The sequence below is a fragment of the Frieseomelitta varia genome, unplaced genomic scaffold, assembly GCF_011392965.1.
Source record: "Frieseomelitta varia isolate USP_RPSP 00005682 unplaced genomic scaffold, Fvar_1.2 scaffold_736, whole genome shotgun sequence".
NCBI classification, from domain to species: Eukaryota; Metazoa; Arthropoda; class Insecta; order Hymenoptera; family Apidae; genus Frieseomelitta; species Frieseomelitta varia.
Window position 1 is genome coordinate 85107 of NW_025110519.1, and position 22481 is coordinate 107587.

At 33.1% G+C, this 22481-nt stretch overlaps 1 protein-coding gene across 4 annotated transcripts in view; it reads left to right on the forward strand.

The window, feature by feature from the left end:
- The first annotated feature begins 119 nt into the window (after positions 1–119).
- LOC122535560 (protein pinocchio) overlaps positions 120–22481 on the forward strand; it is a 54189-nt gene continuing 31827 nt past the window's right edge. Inside the window, exons 1-2 of one of the 4 annotated variants that reach the window (XM_043667211.1) lie at positions 120–154; positions 4276–4484. In XM_043667211.1, the coding sequence (XP_043523146.1) occupies positions 135–154; positions 4276–4484 (229 nt within the window). In that variant the 5' untranslated portion in view covers positions 120–134. Of the gene's footprint in view, positions 155–1230; positions 1407–3247; positions 3251–3841; positions 3887–4275; positions 4485–22481 lie in introns of those variants that run through there. The other 3 variants (XM_043667209.1, XM_043667208.1, XM_043667212.1) reach the window with 3 other exon arrangements.

Genomic DNA, 22481 nt, shown 5'->3' on the forward strand with positions numbered 1-22481 from the left:
TTGTTTTTAAAAACGCGCGCGCCACACGTCCTCAAAGAAGAATGATGCAACAAGGATGAGAGGGAAGCAACTACAAGTCGAGAAATTATGATAGAAGAAAGCAATGAACAGAGAGATGGCTTATCATCTTTTGAATGGGAAATCCATTCAAAACGTAAGAAATCATTTTTGTTGTTTTTTATTACTATATCACTATGCTTGCTTTTATTTGTAGCATGTAGTAATAATAACATTTCTTTAATAGATATATGTACATACTGGTACATATTGGACAAATCGCGGCTTTCTTATTAGTGTTTCGAGAAATTAATCATGGGTTATATTAGAATTGCGAAGTAATCAAGATATCATATTACGCTGCGAATGGATGATGATTTCGATTTAAATTAGAGCTGCGGAAGAATGTTTATTTCGATTTGTAAAATTGCGATATAATAATGATTTTGTTTTCTTTATCGTTGTAAATTATACGATGTCGTGATTATTTTTAGCATTTCTGTTTATAAACTGTTGTAAATTCTTAAAAAAATGGAAATTTATCACTTTTTATCTTATTTAAATTTGAATTAGAAAAATGTCAGTCTCCAACAATAGCAATCTCTTTTTCTATGTAATAATTTTTATCGAATTCCTTTTAAGAAGTAGTATTATGTCAACAAATGATCGTGTCTTTTTAAAGTAGTGCTCATAAATTGCCTTTCTTTCAGTCTTATATTCTTGAATCACCTGACGCAACTAAAAAAACCGTATCAAGATGCGTAAATTAATACTTACATTACGTAAACAAAGTTACAAACTTACATTACGTTAACATTACGTAAACAAAGTGTGTTTTATCATGATATCTGGTGTTATCTAATTTAAGAAATTTTTTTCAATAGTAAATTAACTAGCATTGCGATCGTACAAATCATTCTTAAAAATTTGCAGTACTTTTGCGTGCAACATTTAGTTTGAATTCAAACCATTAGTGCGCTGAATCGATAACGTCGCATGTAAATACGAAAATGATAAGTGAGATGTGAAACACGGAAGATGAAAAAGCCATCGAATGTCACATCTATTTTGCGCCATGTCTTTCTGTGTAAAATGCATTGGATAGTAAATAGATCTATTTTGTGGATCTATTGTCTATAGCGGTAACGTTCAATTTTGTAATCTGCATCTCGTTTCTGAGTATAGTACGTACAGCCAATAACAGATAGCGTCTTCGTTTCTTGCTAATACATATTTAGGCAAACACGTATGACAAATTTCCCGCGTGATAGCGTGTCAAATTGTCAGTCAACCTTCAACCATCGTGTTGTTTGTAAAGATATCGCATCGTTTTTCCCACTCGCGGAAGTATTTAAAAATTCAGTGTCAACGAATTGTGAAACATCAAGAATAAGGGTCAGTGTCAACAGGTTGTACATGTGTATGTTTACACGATTCACTTTGCGTAATCAAAATTTCATGTGTTCCTACTTGAGTGTCTCGATGTTCTTCGAACGGCTTTAAAATAGTTTTATCCGTTACTTGCAAGAATAAGTTGTTAAATTTTTATGTATCTAGTTGAAAAAGTACATAATTGTTTGACAATATCTGTGTGAATTAGGGTGACCCGTGTATTTCTATATCATTCTAATTTCATGAATATGAATTTACGTTTGAATTAGAACAATATAAAAACATGAGACAAAATACTGGCACGACGTGTGACATTTTTCTGCACGAAATTTTGTTGTATTTTCAGTAAAATTTCAATGGATATTTTATCATATCATAATTGATACTTACTAGTGATGGTCAATCAATTATTTTGGAAGTTTAGCATTGTATTGAACTATCCCACAAATATTTTTTTATTTAACGCCCCGTTGTTAACTGAAAATCTTTACAACTTATCCTCAAGTTTTCTCGTTTCTTCTCGCGATAAGCCTCTCTAATAGTATTATACCCTCGATACGTGGTAATTGTTCATGCAGCATTGATCAAGATAAACTGTTGGAGTTATCTTTCAATTATTCGAGGACACGTGTTATTTCACGAAAGTCTTTTTCATTTAATTTAATTTCACAAATTGCACTTTTTAACAGTACACAAGGCATATTGTACATTATGCTGTATGCTCTTGTATGTACATAGCATGTTGCAGGTACTTTTATAATGTACGAGGTATATTTAGAAAAATATATTAATCGCTCGTTGCATGTGCCGCTGTATCGTGTTGTAAAGAAGTTGTTGAGGAATTTCAAAACAGTTTGAACAGTGTTCGTCACAAGAAAGGAGTTATGACTCCTACGTATCCAGTTACGCAGTGGATGTATGTACAAAGCAGATTGTTGCATTGATGCGCCACTTTTGTTCCGCTTTATCTTCGGATCTGTTAAATGCCATCGATTACAATTTTTCACGTGCTATTTCTTACCAGCGCAGATGGCAGATGTTTCGTTTTACCTTCGATCTTAAAGCTTCTCCTTCACTTCTTTTTTTTTTTATCCCTTCCTCTTCTATCTCTGTTAATGTCACAATTATAGATTTTATGATTCATTGTAAATATTGTAAATATTCGTGTCTCAAATGACCCGCCATTTTCGAATTGATTCATTTATGGAGAAAAAAAATTAATTTGTCCCCGTTTGTGTTATCCACTTGTGCGACAATTCGACATTCGACAAGAAAGAAAAACCTGTTGTCTCATTTGAACGCCTATATCTTTCGTTCAAAAAAAATCATTTATTTTTCTTTACAGCTATTGCATTTTAATCAGGACATTACAAATGTAAATGCACACATACTACTGAATCCTAACACACCGGATGAGTTCTTTTCTTTTGGAAATGGATTTCTTCCTTTTAAGCGCAGCGTCGATTGCGAATTCATTTATTGTTGTTATGATATGTGTAATGATTGATATTATAATGGTATTTGATTAAGAAAGGAAAAGAAAAAAAAAAAATTAACAATGTAAACTATCGACGTGCTCTATGGACTGACCTTGCTTTTGTATAATATACATATATATACGTATACATTCATTAATTTCAAGGTATTGCAACAGAGTGTGCCTTCAAAATATTTCAGTGAGGTGCTTCATCACGTATTATGACAGTTTAGGTGAACGTTTGTTGTTTAATAAATTTCTAGCTAGTTTGATCACCTCGTAAGCCAAGGTCGGCAATCAAAGAATAGAAATGAATGAATAAATTTGCTAAATCTTCGCCACTACGGTCCATTTAGGTATTGTAGTCGAAAGAACGTTAAGTATGTTGTCATGAACCACTGAACTACTGATCGAAGATCAATAAAAGTATTCTGATAACACGTGTGTATAATGTGTAGATATTTGTGGATTATCTCTAGTTTGGTTTCAAAGGAACGATATACTATTGTGACGATATCATGCTATTGAATAATAAGTACTGTTTCTGGAACAGAACACCTCGAGACAGACAGCCGGATTGCCAGATGTCCTGTTATACTCTCATCTAAGGACACTTTCTCTTGCCTTAGAGGGAAAGACTCGGTAGGATAGAAACAAAGCCCAGCCTAGAAAAAAAGGCTCCTTACGAGAAAGTCACGTAGATTCCTGCAGTACACACTCCAACATTTGGTATTTTGAGGTTTTATTGACGGTTTAAAGGCAATAACCATGCCGACTTTCCCTGGTAGCATATGTAAACCCATATCGATTCATTCATTCGATCAGTCAGTCAGAATCAGTCGCACAGTAAAAGTGAGTCCTTCACGAGGAGAGCTAGCGTGCCCGATTCCTACAACACACATACTCACAATCAACATTTGTATAATAGTTGATTATAAGTATTTATTCTACATCTCGCATTCGTTCATTAAAACATCTCTCCGGCGGCTGTAAAAGACACATCGCGCTGAGCTGTAACAAGTACCATTTCTGATACTTTTCTAAAATTCGCTGGCAGATTTTCACGAGGCATTAGATTGAAACAAAAGCAAAGATCCATGTACTCGTGTCCCTAACAATTTCGTACAAATCCAGATAAAAACAGATATTACAGATACCAAACGTTGATCAAACATAGCAGGGAAAAGAACGTATCAATGTTTTAACGCTGCCACTTGTATAAATATATTGTCATGTTATCTCGCATAAATCGCGCATAAGTATTTACAATTCATAATTAAATTTTAATTTGAATTCAAAGTATAATCCTGGAAGCTTGTTAATGATCAAATGAAAACTCCGTTTGATGTTTATTCATCGTTTGCTGCGAATTCTACGTTTGACGTATTAATTTCTTCTTCTCGTTGCAGGTGTTCCGAATATTACCTGGTGTTCCAAGACGAAGCTTGGCGGCTTGGTGTTTTCGAAATCATGGAGAGCACTATGACGGAATTCGAGGAAAACGTGTCCTTCGACATCGATGACCCGGACTTTGCCCCGTCGAATCTTCGCGCTGTTCCTAATAGCAATGCTTATCGCGCTGTACAATTCTCCGATATTACGTTCGGCGTCAATAAATGTGAGTACATTCACTTCTCTGATATGGGTACAATTACAGGTACAGATTGTAATTGGCTAATAGCATTTTAACACTAGAACTGCCGATGATTGAAACATAAAATTTCCATCAGAGACATCAGAGTCAAAGAAACAAAATATCTTTATAATAATACAATGTATATGAGCTTTCATTTATATATTTTGCAAAAAATTATTTAAACCTTTAAAAGTACAGTGTTGTTACGTCTATAAAATATCTAACGGAAATTATAAATTGGTCATTTTGACCACTTTGGTAGGTCCAGTGTTAAAATGCTGGAGTATTCGGCAAACAAGAGCAAACCCCCCATCGCAATATGTATTACGTCACTGACACACATATAGTTAATTAACACGTGTAATTATGTGTTTATTGAATGTTTATCGTCGTATCGCGTTTCGCTTGCTGATGATGGAAACATTATTCAGCTGCATTGTTTACATAAAGATACGTGTAAAAACTCACTGAAAGCTCATTTCGTGTGCGTCACCGACAGAATTAGGATCACGTGCCGATTGTAAGGTATGGTTGTTACCAGCGGACACGCTGCCAGTCGAGCGCGAAATTTCTTACGAAAATTCCAGCGTGTCCTATGACCGGTGTTCAGTGTCATCGGTGAAGCTATCAGCGCGAAACAATCGATTCGATCGTCTCGGATGCGTTTCTGCCGTTTAAAATTCGTCGGTAACGTTTATATATATATAGTATATATATATATAAATAATTTATGAGGCGTGACGTTAATGGTACATGGTTCGCAATTCATACGTATAGAAAACATTTTGGAATGAAAAAGAAACTGAATCGACCGTGCTTTACTGCGTAAAAAATAACGACAATTTGTATGATAATGTTAAATCTGTTTTGGAGATTAACAAGATCACGGTGAATGACGTAGTTGCAGGTCGAGGTATAATCGAATGCATGAATTCAATACCAATATGTTATTTAAACGGTCTGACGTTTGCTGACAGCGTAGAATAACTCAAGTACGACTGCAATTGAATTGAGATCCAAGTAGTTTTTTTTTCTTAGATTTTTAGATTAGAGAAAAAGAAACATTTGAATTAAATCGTAACCTGCTGATTTTCGTATACAACGTCTCTGTCTTTGCGGTGCTATTATTATATTAGACGCGAAGCATGCACAGTTCGCCAGACGGGAACACGATCTACGAACAAAATTGGATCCACGTGGATATCAACTTTCTTCCTGAGAAATCAACTTCGAGTCGGCTTGGAGGTTTAGCATTGTGCGAGTAACCGATTTTAGCCCGCGTTCTGGCGCGTGCACTAATCGCTTAGATAACGATGCCCCTTTGTTCAACAGATAGGATCTTGTTGCGTTATGCGACGATAGCGACCTGTTGCACTTGGACACATTATTTCTTTCTTGATTCTTTTTGAAAGGGGGAATGAACATTGTTTGATATATTCCACGTTTTGAAAACATTATATTTTTGATCATTTGATGCTCCGAAGGGAATTAAATTTTTCAAGATTTGACTTAAGAGATGGACACCTCTTGAGAAAAGAAGGATATCGAGACTTTTGAGACCTCACTAACAATAAGTTTAGTAGCTGCTAATGGGAAAATGGATATATTCGTTTTTTTATTCTAATTATATATAGGTTTCTCTCTGGGTAGTTTGCTTTATTATTTTTTTTTTTTTATATTAATATTGGATAGATTGCACAAGATCGTTCGAGATATCATTTGAATATTCGCGGTACATTCTGTGTTCTTTAATTATCAGTTACTCATATAGTAGCGTTCTTCATTATCAGCAATTCTGTTCTTTTTATTTCTAACTAGGTGGAGCTAAATTAACGATAGATGAAATAAAGTGATCAAGCTTGCCCCGATAAACTTTGTGTACTTTTGTATAAATCTTTCGATAAATTTATTGATTTATTTTGCACTTGTACTTGTACTTTATCTGTGCTTATACTTTATAAGTATAATTTTAAAATATAAAATTATACAGTCTAATATTTGCATCAGTTGCAATGATGTAATAGTTGTTCAACAACTAGCCATGGTCTAGAACCATCTTTTCAATGTCTGTTATCTTTTAAATTATTGACAATCGTTTGATCTTGTTGACAATTGTTAATCCTTTTCTGTCTAATAATCAATATATACACTTGCAACTTTGTCAGCTGCATGTTTTGAAATTTTTCGCGATTAGAAGTTGGCAAAGTTTATCAGGACCCCCAGCGCATAACAGCATGACCTTTGAATCAAACTACACGCGATACATAAACTCGGGCCCACTCTCTTACGATAATAGCTTCTTTCCTGCATGAATTATTCGCAATTGTCATTTATCAATAATGATAAGAGCTAACGTTATATATATATATATATATATATATATATCGCATTTTTTCTCTCTTTCTAATTGTCAGCAATTTGTCTACATTGATTTTTTAAATTGTAAATAGCTGAAAGAAATTTTTCTTTTCGAAAACAAAGCGAATTATCAAATGAAATTTACGGCGTGCTCGTAATAATATTATACTATCACATTATACTATACGCCACGAACGACTTTCAGTGCGTAAATTGATTTTATCACTATCAAAAGTAATTCCTGTTTTCAATTGGGGGAAAAAATCGAAAACATTTGTACGATTTCTTTCGCGGTTTCAAAGTCTTTTGTAGATATCAGCGACTTCGTCGTAGTTTCACAAGTGTATACAGCGTGATCGATAATGTTATGTATTTGATACTGTGCAGTGATCTTTTAATGTACATACTAATAGTGACGAATATTGCGGAGCATGTAATATCATTTTAAAGAGCAGAGTTATAATATCATTTTTTTAAATTTGTTTTAGAATTTATGCACGAAGCATGATCTCATTAGAATACATTCTTCTCTTTGTAATCTAATAAGATCTCGACACGCTTTTACTTCTTGCACTATTAAATTCTTCTCCCCGTTGAGTTTCCTATTCTAAATTACCAGTAGAAATTTCCTACTAGAATTAATTTTTGACCTTCTTCTTTCTTAAGTGTCAAATCTGACAGAAAGTTAATAATCTGATTGCATAGTGATAGATCTCGTTTATTTTCATGAATATCACTGACACACATATCGAATTATACACGTCATTAATTTTAATATCAACGATACGGGAAGGAATATTCTCGCATTTGTTGCACAAGACAGTGTTAGAAATTCGGACATATAAATAACTCATATCACAATAGCTGTTTCGCTATTTCTGTGATTTTTCGACACACGAACCGAACAATGTTTCTATTTTAGTACCATAGTCAATGCATGCATGCATCTTTTAGTTGAACTTAGAATTTACCGCGAGCTGAGAAATGTGTCTCCAGTACATTTAACAATTCATTACTTTGAACGAAAAACATATAAAATGCTGTCGAAACATTTTTTTCTCAGCGTTGACTGATTAGCTCGATTAATCTCATCGCGTGCTTTGGATCAGAATTTTAAGTTAAAATTATCAGAAGATAGTGGATGTCAATGTCGAGTGTTCAGTGACTGAAAATGGAAAGATATAACTCTTTATTAATTACTTTTTCACGGCGTACATCTTTAAGCTCGGATCTTTCGACTAATTTTCGATTACTCGAGTAAGTGTAATATAGATAGAAACATTCTTGTGACATTAAAGCACAGTAATCTCTCGATCAAGATATCTTCTTAAAAGCGTCAAATAAGATGAGTTACGTTTAATAGAGATAAAGAAACACGTACGATCAAAGATAAAGAAGTTTTACTTTAATCTTAAATTACTTTTATATTGACTCGTAAGTTTATATAATTTACAAATATTATACTATATATAATATAATACTATATTGCAAAACTTATATATTATATACACAGAGTGAGCCAAAAATCACTTCTTACTAAAATAAGTCCGTAATTTTTTTATACATTTAATAAAATTAGTTTTTTCCTTATATTTCGATGTTTTATTTAAACAAAAAAAAAAAAAAAAAAAAAAAAAGGAAAAAAAAAAAAAAAAAAGGAAAAGAAAAGAAAGAAAAGATTGATTTTTGTGTTGTCGAAGATCGAGGCTCTTCTGAAATCTTTGATTGATTCTATCGTCATGGACTATTTACAGCTTTTGTAGAATTTGAAAAGAAAGAAGCATCGAATCGTTGAACGAGGTCTTACTGTACTTTGCAATAATTTTGAAAACAACGAAAATTTGCGTACCAAACGCATTTGCTCGTCAACGGATGATAAACGAAACACTGGGCGTTTCGGCGTCGGTCGATCGTGTTTTATTACATAGTGACTCTTCACCCCCTCTCTCTCTCTCTCTCTCTCTCTCTCTCTCTCTCTCTCTCTCTCTCTCTCTCTCTCTCTCTCTCTCTCTCTATTAAATTGAAATTAACACGCATATATGAGAATAGGCCATTTCCTTAAACGAAGGAAGTGAGCTAGTTGCCTAACCTTCCCTCCATCGAGGGTCACAACCAGAATGATGTGCTTAGATGGTATACGCAGAACGTATTCACGTGATTGACACGTGCTATTTCTTAAGTGAACCGATTTAGTTCTAGTTCACAATGGATCAGTCCTCGAACTTCCGAGAGGCGTTTTTTTAATCGCGTTTCGACGCGACTGTCGGACTGTGGTGTTGTGCCTCGCCGCGCAAGGAAGCCTTTCTGAATTTATGTTAAAATCGTACGGCGGGCGTACGTCGGTGAGCGAAACAATTTGCAATTCAATCTGACATAATATTTAAGGTACACACGGTAGCTATATTAGTAGCTTCTGTCGATCACCAACAATGTTGTTCGTGATTTAAAACAAGAAAAAAGAAACGAGAGAAGATTGAAGGATTTACAAGTTTGTGATACTCGTTAGAATAGATCAAATTTGTTCGGTTAACACCAGTGTGCAAATCAATCGCGACAGAGATAAAAGAAGGTGAAAACGTAAGAGCCTGAACTCGGAATCGCGTTCCTCTTACAAAAATAGCCTTCTTCCTTGTTTTGTTATCGGAGCTTGAAGTTTTCGTGAAACGAAAGTGTTGTATCCACTTTTATGAAAAAAAAAAAAAAAAAAGAGGAAAAGAACAATCTTTGTAATCTTTCGTTGAAAGCTTCCAATGGAGGAAACTGATGTACTGAAATTGATGATACTGACGAATGAAAATGATAACTGACGATTGGAAATATTTTAACAAGTTATTTTTCATGAAGATTAGGCCGGCTCCATTTTCTTAAATTCGTTGCTAATGAAAATTCGATTGTAATTTAGTGTTCTTACACTTGATTGACGTTCAACGTGAGACTTGCATTGAAACTTCGACCAGACAACAATTATGAAAGTAACGCGTATGATGGATATGAGATTACGTTCACGCATCATTTCCTATCTCTGATTGTTTAAGTTTAGCAGAGGCGAACGCTTTATACATTTTTTATGCATATGTATGCATAGTACTCGAAACAAACAGTTTCTATTAAAAAAGAAAAAGTAATTTATATTGTGATATAATAATAATTATAATACAATTTTAAATATAAAATATATAATAATTATAATATAATATAAAATATATAATAATTATAATGTAATAATTTAATTAATAATTGTAATATAATTTTATATAGTAATTATAATATATTATAATATAAATAATAATTATAATATAATTTTAAATAATACAATTTTATAATATAATAAATATATTTTAAAATAATATATAATAATATTAAAATTATTTATATTATATAACATATTATTATAATACAATTATTAATATATAATATATAATTATATAAATAATAATATAGAATAAATAAATAATATATTTTAAAATAATGTTTTCCAATCGAATGCGATCGAGTGCTGATCAACGAAAAATTGACTGATTCCTCAAACGATTCCGGCAACGATCACGAAGGTTAACTGTTAATTCATTAAATAACGATAAATAGTACCTGCAGAAGAATCCAAGAATGAAAATGACGGCTCTGTTCAGATCTGCGAAGGACGACGTAGCGTAGCGCCGCGTCGAAAAAGTTGACGGACAAAACATCATTCGAGACGAGGTGTTAAGAACGCGAAAGTGGAACGCTGCAGCATGCGCTTCGGTCTGTTTAAAGTAGAGCTTGTCGGTTGTGCTTCCACACGCGGCGACATTAATAAACACGCTAATAAATTAAACTTATATTTAGCCGCGAAACGGCTGTCGCGGTTATAAATAGAGAAGGAAGGCCCGTCGGCTTATTTTCAATTTGCCAAACTAATTACGCAGGCTATGAGCAAGGAGCGAGTGCGTCTCGTTTCTCTTGGAAATTTTATCAGGCACACTCTCTTTCTTCCTCTTTATCTGTTTTGATTGAAAGTACATGCCGTGGATCGTTCCATTCTCAATCGAATAAATTATCATAAACAATATGCATTTGACGTCAGTGACGGTAACGAGCGATAAGTTCGTTGAACTGGAAATTTTTCATTGTACGTCGCGATATACCAGGGGCGTCCATAATTGATGCCGTTTCTCGATACTGTAGACAATTTTACTTCATTTAAAGTGTTTATCTATAATATAACTTAACAATGAGTCGACGATATTAAACGTCAATTTAGCTAGAATATAAGTTATGTTATATATGTTGGCACTGAATGTCGAAATATTTAACTCGAATACAGATTATGTTGTCGTAAATCAATATACGTTGACACTAAATGTCAATATATTTATCTAGAGTATAGCTTATGTTATAATAAATTAAATTAATGTGATAATATTTATACTAAATTAATTAATATTATATTATTTTATTATATTTATAATAAATTAATTAATATTATAGATATATATATATAATATTTATAATAAATTAATTAATATTATATTATTTTATTATATAATAATATTATATTAATAATTAATAATATTATAATAATATTATATTATTTTATTTATAATAAATTAATATTATATAATATATTATGCAATATGTTATATTATATAATATTAATATTGTTATAATAAATTAATATTATATAATATCAATATTGTTATAATAAATTAAATTAGTGTCACTAGATGGCAACGTTTATTAAATTTGAAGAAAACGACATTACTTATTGTTAGTATAATATCGCGACGTGATCAACCTTACGAATTCTCGGTTTGTTAACAACAGTTTGTTAACTCTCTGTTTATTGTTGTATTTAGTATTTGAACGTTTCGTTTAGGAAGGGGGAAGAGAGAAAGAGATTCGAAGAATTTGTTTCTTGGAATCGTTCTTAGAATCGAAGAGAGCGATTTTTTTTTTTTTTTTTTGAGTCCAGTTTTTGAGTTTTTTAATAAATATCTCAAGTTTTATTTTTTGAAGGGAGATGTTTCGATTAGAATGGCATTTACATATTTATATATTTATGCATTTTGTAAATATATAAAATTGTAGTGCTGGAGAACTGTAATTTTCCAAAGTCGCATGAATCTGTCAGATCTGAGTTAATTTCATCGTCAATTTTGATAAACCGTCGATCATTCAACAGCGTTTGAATACATGGCCGTACGAGAAATATTATGATTAATATCTAATACTCTCAGTTTGCAAATTTTTACCCAACTCGATAATATATTGTGGCAAAAAAATTGTTTGCCTTTCTATGGAAAGCCGAGTTATAATTGCAAATATCGAGGCTACTTTCCACTTATGATCCGATTGATTTATTATATTACTTGCGTATTACGTTACTCGCTAATTTGAATTGCATTTAATTATCCTTCATCTTGCAGCATGCACATGCAAGTTTATTTAGTTTTAATTAACGAGTTTTTTTTTTTTAAATCAACATCAATAAAAATGTCAGACAAGAAAGCTTCGTTTCGTTTACTGCGAAATGTGAGTTAAGGAAAAAGAAAGTACGAAGAAATCGGATAACATTTTTTCCTTGTGTTTCTTGTTACTATTTAATCAGACATTTTTTCGGTCGATTAGTATGGTTGCACGTGATGTGCCAGTTTAAAAGCAGTTTCGTTCCGATAGTGTTACGAGAATTATTCCGTCAGACAGTTCGAATGTACGACGATAAAATATGTACCGTCTCGTATGATACCGTAGTCCAAACCCCGTAATATTACATACATGCATATTATAGGATGATATCGCCGACCAAAGTATAATATTCGTGGCAAAGAAATGAAAGTGCAAGGTACAAGAGAATGTTGATGATACAATAATGAAGGGAAGTTTCTTGTTAAAAATCACTCAAGTATCTTAAGATATATAAAATTTCCGTAGAAAATTATAAATTCGTCGTTTTAAACGTAAACACTTTTCATAGAATTCGTTTTTGATTCGTGTTCGAATTATCTTACTATAACTACCAAAGTGGCCAAAATGACCAATTTATAATTTTTGTTCGACATTTTATAAACGTAAAGTATTTTCCAGGATTTAAATAATTTTTCGTTGTCAAAATATATATATAAAATATATAAAATATATTTAAAATATATTTAATATATATAAAATATATATATTATTGTACTATAAAGTTTCTTTACTTTTTTTTGTCTTCGGCGATGGAAATTTTATGCATATAGTCGTCCTAGTAGTTCTCGTGTTATATACATATTTATAAATAATACATATAATATTGTAATATAATATATTATAATATATGATATATTATATATACTATATATATAGTATACTATATTTATAAATAATACATATATAATATTTCAATATTATATTATATATATAATATACCATATTTATAAATAATACATATTATATAATATTTTAATATTATATAATATATAGTATATATTATATAATATATACTATATTATATAATATACCATATTAAATAATACATATATGATATTTTAATATTATATTATATAATATATATGATATACCATATTTATAAATAACACATATTACATAATATTTTAATATTATACAATATTACATAATATATGTATAATACCATATTTATAAATATACAAGTATAATACGTATGTATAATCCTCTCTTGCATTGGTCGATCATGCGTGTCTCTCTTCGTTTGATTAATTAGAAACAGCGGAAACTTTTCATTATCGCAACGCGTTGGAAATCGCAATTTGCGATATTTCGGTCTAATTGGCTCCGATCGGCGGGGCGAGCGGGCTCAATCAGAAATCTGTGATACTTTCGAAGAAATTCGCGAAAGGAGAACGAAAAGAACGCACCTGTCGAGCCATTCCTTGCGTTGTGGATTGTGAAATTTTTTTACGATCGCGACGCGACGCGATGCGGCACGACATTTCTCGAACAGATTAGTCCGCGTGATCGCAACGTGTTTCGTGAAATAATCGACCGACTCACGTGATTCTTGCACGATGTTTCGTTTCGGTTCCGTTCCTTTCGCGGCGATAACCAACGCCGCGTAATTGGTTGACTACGCCGGGAAATTCACCCGGCTGATTGCGGGTTAACGATTTCGCTCGCTCGAAGTTATCGTTATTAAATGGTTCGCAGATCTTCACACTTGTCGAAACAAGCGAATACACTCGATCATCTTGCCGTGGTTGCGCGTTGAGCAAACCTTTCGAGGACATTTCTGCTAGTTTCTGCTTTAAAAGGAAAAGATCGAGCAACTTGTCCGCCATCTTGTTCGCGAAGAAACAGAAACGGAAGTCGAAAGCGTTTCGTTCTGCATCGCGGTTTTTACCGCAGCGGCGGAGATTTATGCGAGAGACATTCGTCTTTTTCCCTTGAATTCGCGCGAACTCTTTTTACGGGAGGGGAAAAAAAGAGACGCGTTGGCAACAGAATCGACGATTTACGCTCGACGATTTTGCGCTTTCCTCTTCCTTCTCCTCCTCCCTTTCCTCCATTTATCTCTTCGAGTCTTGCTCATTGAAATCCTCCGTTGGTTTTCTCTCGTGATTTTTACAAATCCGTCTCAGTTATCTGAGATCAGTCTCGTGGCTAGCGGCTGTCGACGTTCATTGGCCAACGAACATCGAACGAACGTTCTCTGTTTACAATATTGCACGAGGCAATAATTATATATATAATGTAATGTAACGGCTGGCGATTACTTACGATGGATTTATCGATAACTTACGTAGAACGAGTCAACAACGATCGAAAATTAGACGAGAAACCGTGGAATCATGTGGTTTTCGAATGTAATTGCAGCTTTGAATTGTACCTTCAAAAATTGCGCGCTTCGTTCTCGCAGAATTATCTCCTCGTGTTTACAGATTTATATAAATTAGACTCGCCAGTTGTTAGAAAAAAAAAGAAAGAAAAAAAAAATGTTTTCGATTTAATCTGCTCGAATCCGTCAAGTCGTATATCAAGTCGTTTATACGCGGGTATATCTGTTTCCTACAAAAACAAGTTGTTGCCCTCTCGAGGCACGAAGATGTAAGACGTTACATCAGCTAACAAGCGCGAAATCGAGCTGCGAGCTTATTGCGCCGATATTTTAGTGCGAACTGCGTGTTTTTTTAACTTTGTTAGGGAATTTTTTGCAAAGAAACTATTATACCTTTTGCAGTCAAATTGACAAGGTTTGTTTGTACGTATTTCAACGACGTTTTAAAATTTTTTCGGACAAAAAGAGTTAAAATTAGTGGATACTGCATACTCTCAAATATTGTCGCTTTTTGAAAAAAGGTCGTCCCATGGTGTCCATGATTCCACGGTGGCCATTCTGCTTGTTGGAAATAAAAAGAAACGTGAATGTTCCTTAATTAGCGTGAGTTTGGCTATAGCAGGTACCAGAACGAAAGGAAAAAGTCGGTAATTAAAAAAGTGGCGATACTTTGAAGTTCGATTATCGAATTTTGCATGTTTTTGTTAAACTTCGGAAGCCGAAAAAAATATAAAAAATAAAATTTTTTGGTTGATTCTGGTAAGTGCTATAGTCGCACGTGTACTAAATGCGTGCTTAAAATTTTGAGTCAATTGGTCAAGTAGATTTTGAGATATCATGGACACCGTTCTGAAACATAGTTTCCAGAAAAATGCCTTTAAAGTTTAGTATTGCGGTACAATGACGCTGGTCGACTATAACTTCGTTAATTTTAGGAATTCACATGTAAGAGTTATAGAGATTTATTTTTGAAACTGTGTCCTTTAAGAGTATGCAAAAAAAAGTCGATTTTTTTTCGAAAATTCACACTAGAGTAGAGATTTATTTTTGAAACTGTCCTTTAAGAGTATGCAAAAAAAAAGTTGATTTTTTTCGAAAATTCACACTATAGAATAGAGATTTATTTTTGAAACTGTGTTCTTTAAGAGTATGCAAAAAAAAAGTCGATTTTTTTTCGAAAATTCACACTAGAATAGAGATTTATTTTTGAAACTGTGTCCTTTAAGAATGCGCAAAAAAAAGTCGATTTTTTTCAAAAGTTCACATTAGAATATCGCCTTAAATTCGGATTGGCCGGCCGTTCGGCTCGCCCGTTGCCAATTTGTATATCAGGCAGATAAAGGATGATGAAATTCGTCGCCGAGGCGCCGTCCACGATAGCGCGATTTTTCAATAGCCAGAGATAGGTCAAACGTTCCGGCAATTGCCAGAAAAGTGGAAACTTCCATCCTGTCGCCGATCGATCGTACCTTAGGGTCTTGGACCTCCTGACCTTCGCGCGGCTGACCTCTCTGCACAGCGATTTTAGTCACGAGGTTGCCTCACGGGCTTCCGCAACCGTTCTCCTCTCTGTTTACTTCCGTTTCGTTTGTTGACATCGTGCCAGACGGCGTCTCGCCGGTTTTATGGTCGTCGGTTCTCCAGAAGGAAAATACCGCATTCTCGCGAATCGGAGGAACATTCGTGACAGGTTCTTTTTCAACAAACAGAAACGTTTTCAGACGTTCGTTTATGGTTAAACAAAACTACCGCTCCTAACTCCGTCGGACGTACGTGTGTTAATCGCTTGTTCCAAATATGAAGATAAGATGGAAGGGAAGCGACATAATCTTACGAATTTGCTCAAAAGGAAGATCCTGGGAGGAAAGTCTTAGAATTTCTGAAAGATATAGGATTGTATCATTTATTATAGCCGTACCTGCCCTAACACTAATCACTCGAGAATGTGGATGTGATCCTAAACGCTAATAATAGTAATATAATAAAACGCTTAATAATAGTAATAAAAATAACAGTAATAAAGTAATACAAATATTAAAATAATAAATTAAATAATAATAGTAATAATAATAATAATAATAAAGTAAATAATAATAGTAATAATAATAATAATAATAAAGTAATAAAAAGTAATAAGATAATAAAGTAAACAATAATAGTAATAATACTACCAATGATTCGCAAAGACTCTTGACTTTCAGCGTTATCGTGGAGAAGAAATACGAAAGATACATTGTATCTTTATTGCAAAAATGACATCGACGATTCATCATCGACGATTGACGATCGAAATAATCGGATCCATAAAAACGTGTAGTTTAACGTTTGCGAGATAATGTTAAAGCCCAGGTTTCGCAAGTTAATCATCGCGTATGCAACAATGTAAGGAGGAATTTTCATCCAAGTGCAAAGTACGACTAGATATAAACTATCTTTGTCTGCACTTCGTTCTGCGTTTCGTTACGTGTAACGTCCCGTTGGGACGAGAAACATTTACGTTGCGTCGAAACGAAAAGTAAAATCATCGATCAGTCGTTTTGTTTGAAAGGAATTAAGTCGTATAATATCTTATCTTGTCGAAAACTGAACTCTTTTTTTCTTTCTCCGACCGAATGTCGCGAATCACTTTGAGGAGAATCCTGGATTCTTTGATTGATAAAATCACCAATTTTGTTGATGGTCCAAACAATGTCCAACATTAGTGTATACTCTGTTTATTGGAAAAAGAAGTTTTCCTCTTTTGAAATAATAGTAAACTTTTTCTAAAATAATAACAAACTGAACGTTCTTTAACATTGCAAATTTCTTTGAGAAGAGTCTTGATTTTTTAATTAATAAGATTACCAATCTATCGATGGTCCAAACAGTGTCCAACGTGAAACATTAGTACATACCTTGTTTATTGGACAGTGAAAAAAAGAAAATTTCCTCTTCTAAAATAATAGTAAACTTTTTCTAAAATAATAACAAACTGAACGTTCTTTAACATTGCAAATTTTTTCGAGGAGAGTCTTGATTTTTTTTTAATTGACAAAATCGATGGTCCGAGCAAAGTTAGTAGCTTGTTTAGTGGAGAAAGAAGTCCTCTTCTTCTGAAGATACTATGTAAGAGTACAAGCGCGAGTTATAAATTTCATATGTACTTTGTACCATTTCTTACTGACGGGCACGTGTTTCCTTGGATTCTTTTCTTGCACGATTATGCAAATTTCTCTTCTGCCATTATCCACATCCGTGACACTGAAACTCGTGCCTTTTTTTTTTGGTGATTCTACGTTAAAATTATCGCGAGGTACATACATACGTACAAGGACGTTCGAAGACTCTCAAACTCTCTCCAATTTCGAAGAATTCGATTTCAACGAAATTATTTTTTTATTTTTTTATTTTTATGGCAAGTAACCAGAGATGTTCCGTTATGTCGCGTTCTTAAATTATATTTTCTTTATCGTAACATTATACTTCAGTCTCATATAACTGATATTGCTCGCTAACAGCTTGACAACTCGCGCTAGGGCCTATCTATGTAATTTATGTACATACATTTGAATTTCAGAAAAGCGACAAATTGTGCAAATTTGTACAGTGGATTTGCAAATTAGTCACTCACGGCGTGTATCTTGCTTGCTAAATGGAATTTCTGCAGAGGTAGTAATTAAACGATTAAAATCTTTTTTCCGCGCCAAGTGCATTCCGCGAGAAGTCGATTGAATATCAATCACTTTATGCACGAGCATCAAGTATCATCTTATGGTTGTTTTTTTTCTATTTTTTCCCCGTGGTGTTCATTTTATCTTAATTAGCTCGTTAAAGGAATTATTAATTAGTTTCGTGTAATTTCGTTCGAAATATGTTAATTCGAAATCTGTTGATTTCAGCGTATCAATTTCGTGTCAGAGATAAGATTAGCCATAACCTCAGTATAAATGTACTGTGAGTGCAAATATCAATCTAACTGACTCTCGGTCTCGCGTGTAATTTCGACATGTTAATTGCTGAATTAACCGGAGATAACTCAAGACGAGCTACTTTTGATCTGAATAAATCTCGATAATTTCGTTCGAATAAATCAAATTATAATTTCGAATTATAATGTTCTTACTTTCCATGTTAATTTTATCTGTTAATTTTTTTTTTTTTAATTTCTTTGTGCGTTTAACAGTTTACACGCATCTTGAGGGAATTCTGTAGCAAAAATGATCGATCACGCAACTTCGATCATCGTTCCAAAATAGTCACTTTCGCCACAAAGTTTGAAACTTTTACTTTTTGCCTCTGTACTTTCCAATACGTGTGTAGTTGGTTTCACAGAACTTCGTAACATCCGTCATTACAGTCGATCAAGATATATTTATAAATTATGTCACTTTGAAGAAACTTTGAGTAAAAATATAACACCAGACATACATACATACATACATACGTACATAGTTCATAACTTATAAGATAAACATGAAAAAAATAGACCTATTTTTTGAAACTATTAATCTTTCAATTGATAAAAATCCATGTTTATCAGGACTTTTCTTTTCTATCCATCTTATAAGTTACGAACTCTTTTTCTTTATTCACTTTTCTGTGTAGCACATATTTTGATTGTTGCGGGTCGAAAAATTTATTAAAATTATCGTTAATGTAATCGCAGGTAACATATAATATGCGATAGCGTATGTTTTTCGCAGTCGCCCACTTCTAAAATATCAAACAGTCAACCTTAATGTTGTTTTTTTCTCTCAAATGTGTCCGTTGTTATTTTTCAACTCTCGCTAAATTTACTATCCTACCACCGGCGAGAGGTCGTAGAAAGGCACGTGAGCCGCGTGGTGTCGGTTTTAACACGATTGTGTCACAGTTTCCTTTTTCGTCTTCGTGTGGACTCGTCAATGGAGGCATCGTCGCGTGGACGTCGATATCAGACTAGATCGTCGACCAAATAAATTGTAAATCGCACGGAGTTTATCAGAGTAGTCGAATGTAATGGCATTATTAATAAAAAAAAAAAAAGAAGAAGAATAAAACGTAGTAACGTTCGACGTAGTAACGTGTTCTACGTACTTATTTACATACATATGTATGTGTGTATGTCCGGTTATGTCATAGAACGCGAATCACGTTCTTTCGCACGCGAGGTCGAAGGGAAATTCATTGGATTAAAATCTCAAGGTTAGATCGACGTTCCACGGGATTAATAATATATGCCTAGCTGTCTCGACGTTGAAAATGAGACAGGACTTGGAAATTCTGGAAGCTTCTTGAAAAGAATCTCAATAAAAATTGTACAATCTGCCACGAGTGGAGATCGTTTTCATTCTTTTCATTTGGTATGTGCGTCCTTTGTTCGTTAATTAACTTCATTAACCGACGATTAAAACATAAAATTTCCATCAAAGACAAAAGAACAGAGGGCAGAAAATAGAGAAACTTTCTAATACAAGCTTTTATTACATAAGTATATTTTGGGAGAAATCATACACTGTTTTTTACGTTTGTAAAATGTCTGACAAAAATGATTGTCTATACTGATCATTTCGATGTGACACTTTGGTAGTTAAAACGATCCATAGTACGATCGATGATTCGACTTTCATCTAGTTAAAGAAATCTAATCTTATTTAATTACTTGAAATACAGAATGGGCCAAAGGTCGCTTCCTACTAAAATAAATAATTCGTAATTCCTTTATTATATTTCTTTATTAATTTGCGAACGCTCTGACTGCCAAAGTTTCAAATGAAATAATTTTTAAAACAAAATGAAAAAATCACGTTTGAACTTGAATTCATTATGTCATTATTATATTATTTTCATTATATCAATCATTTTTATATTATTTTCATTATATTATTCATTTTTATATTATTTTATTATTATTATTATTATATTATTATTTATATTATCATTATACATTATTTTCATTAACATTGTACGCAGACTATATTTCGTGCTTCGGCGCGAGTTAATTTCGGCGATTTGATATCCTAGGAAGAGTATGTTAAAAATCTCCAACCGCTAATATATTGTGAATATTTATTTTTACGTTTCTTGTGTCCCACCGCGTCGAAAAAATTTCACCTGACCCGCGTATTCTCCAGCGATAGTATTCGCGGGAAACTACATAATTTTACGCGATCCGTCAAACAATGTGTCAAAACAATTAATTGTATATATTTTAATTACATTTGTACGAGGACTGAGAGTCGAGCGAGTTCCTGATTCTTTGAATCATTGGTTAAAAAGGAATTGGAGAGCTCGGAGAGGAGAAGGAAGATCTCCTCCTTCGTAAACAAATGGAAAAAAAGTGCATCGACACCGCGTGCGTCGCGCTTCTGCGTCTATCCGGTGCTTACACCGTGCTCGCCAGTTAATCCAATAACCTTTAATTGAATTAACCGAGTTCTGGCTGGACAGGAAAATCGTTTCAAGGCTCTGACTTATTGGCTCGATCGTCAGACAGCTCGCAAGCCGCGTCGCGTTGCCGATGGAGAAGTGATATAACATGCAAATACGTACGAACGAGCGACAAACTCTTGCGATCCGCCGATTACGTGATCGGTCTACCCATCTTCCTCTATTTTAACACGCAATTCGCACTGCTCGAAAGGCGCACGATTCGAGAAAACCAATAACAACGACGTAAAATCGGTCGGATTGGCGAGGCTAATGTAATTGGTTCGTAGTTAAAATTGATTGACGCAGAAAGTTGATATTTATGAGAAATTTTTAGTTGCCGATGCGATCTTTTGTCGAACGTTTGACTTAACGATCTCGCGTCTCTATGGTGTAATAATAATAAAAAAAAAAAAAAGAATAAAAGACATACATTTACGAAAAGTTGAGAGAATTTTGAATAAAGTTGACTAAAGTTGAATAAAGACTTTGAACAAAGTCTTTGAATAAAGATCGCAGTAATAATAATAAAATAATAATCGTAATAATAGAAAAAAGAAGGAAAGAATAAAAGACATACATTTACGAAAAGTTGAGACAACTTTGAATAAAGTTGACTAAAGTTGAATAAAGACTTTGAACAAAGTCTTTGAATAAAGATCGCAATAATAATAATAATAAAATAATAATCGTAATAATACAAAAAAGGAAAGAATAAAAGACATACATTTACGAAAAGCTGAGACAACTTTGAATAAAGTTGACTAAAGTTGAATAAAGACTTTGAAGAGAGTTGAGTAAAGACTTTGAACAAAGTCTTTGAATAAAGATCGCAATAATAATGATAATAAAATAATAACCGTAATAATACAAAAAAAAAGGAAAGAATAAAAGACATACATTTACGAAAAGTTGAGAGAATTTTGACTAAAGTTGAATGAAAACTTTGAACAGAGTTGAGTAAAGACTTTGAACAAAGTCTTTGAATAAATATCGCAGTAATAATAATAAAATAATAATCGTAATAATAGAAAAAGGAAGGAAAGTATAAAAGGCATACATTTACGAAAAGTTGAGACAACTTTGAATAAAGTTGACTAAAGTTGAATAAAGACTTTGAACAAAGTCTTTGAATAAAGATCGCAATAATAATAATAATAATAATAATAATAATAATAATAATAATCGTAATAATACAAAAAAAAAAAAAGGAAAGAATAAAAGACATACATTTACGAAAAGTTGAGACAACTTTGAATAAAGTTGACTAAAGTTGAATGAAAACTTTGAATAGAGTTGAGTAAAGATTTTGAACAAAGTCTTTGAATAATGATCGCAACCAAGGAAACAAGAGTAACGCGTAATTCCTTGAACCACAATTCAGTGACGTTCTGGCAACGTCGTAAATCAATGCAACGTGTTCCATTGTCCGCTGGAAAATATTCCATTAGCTCTCTCTTCCACGT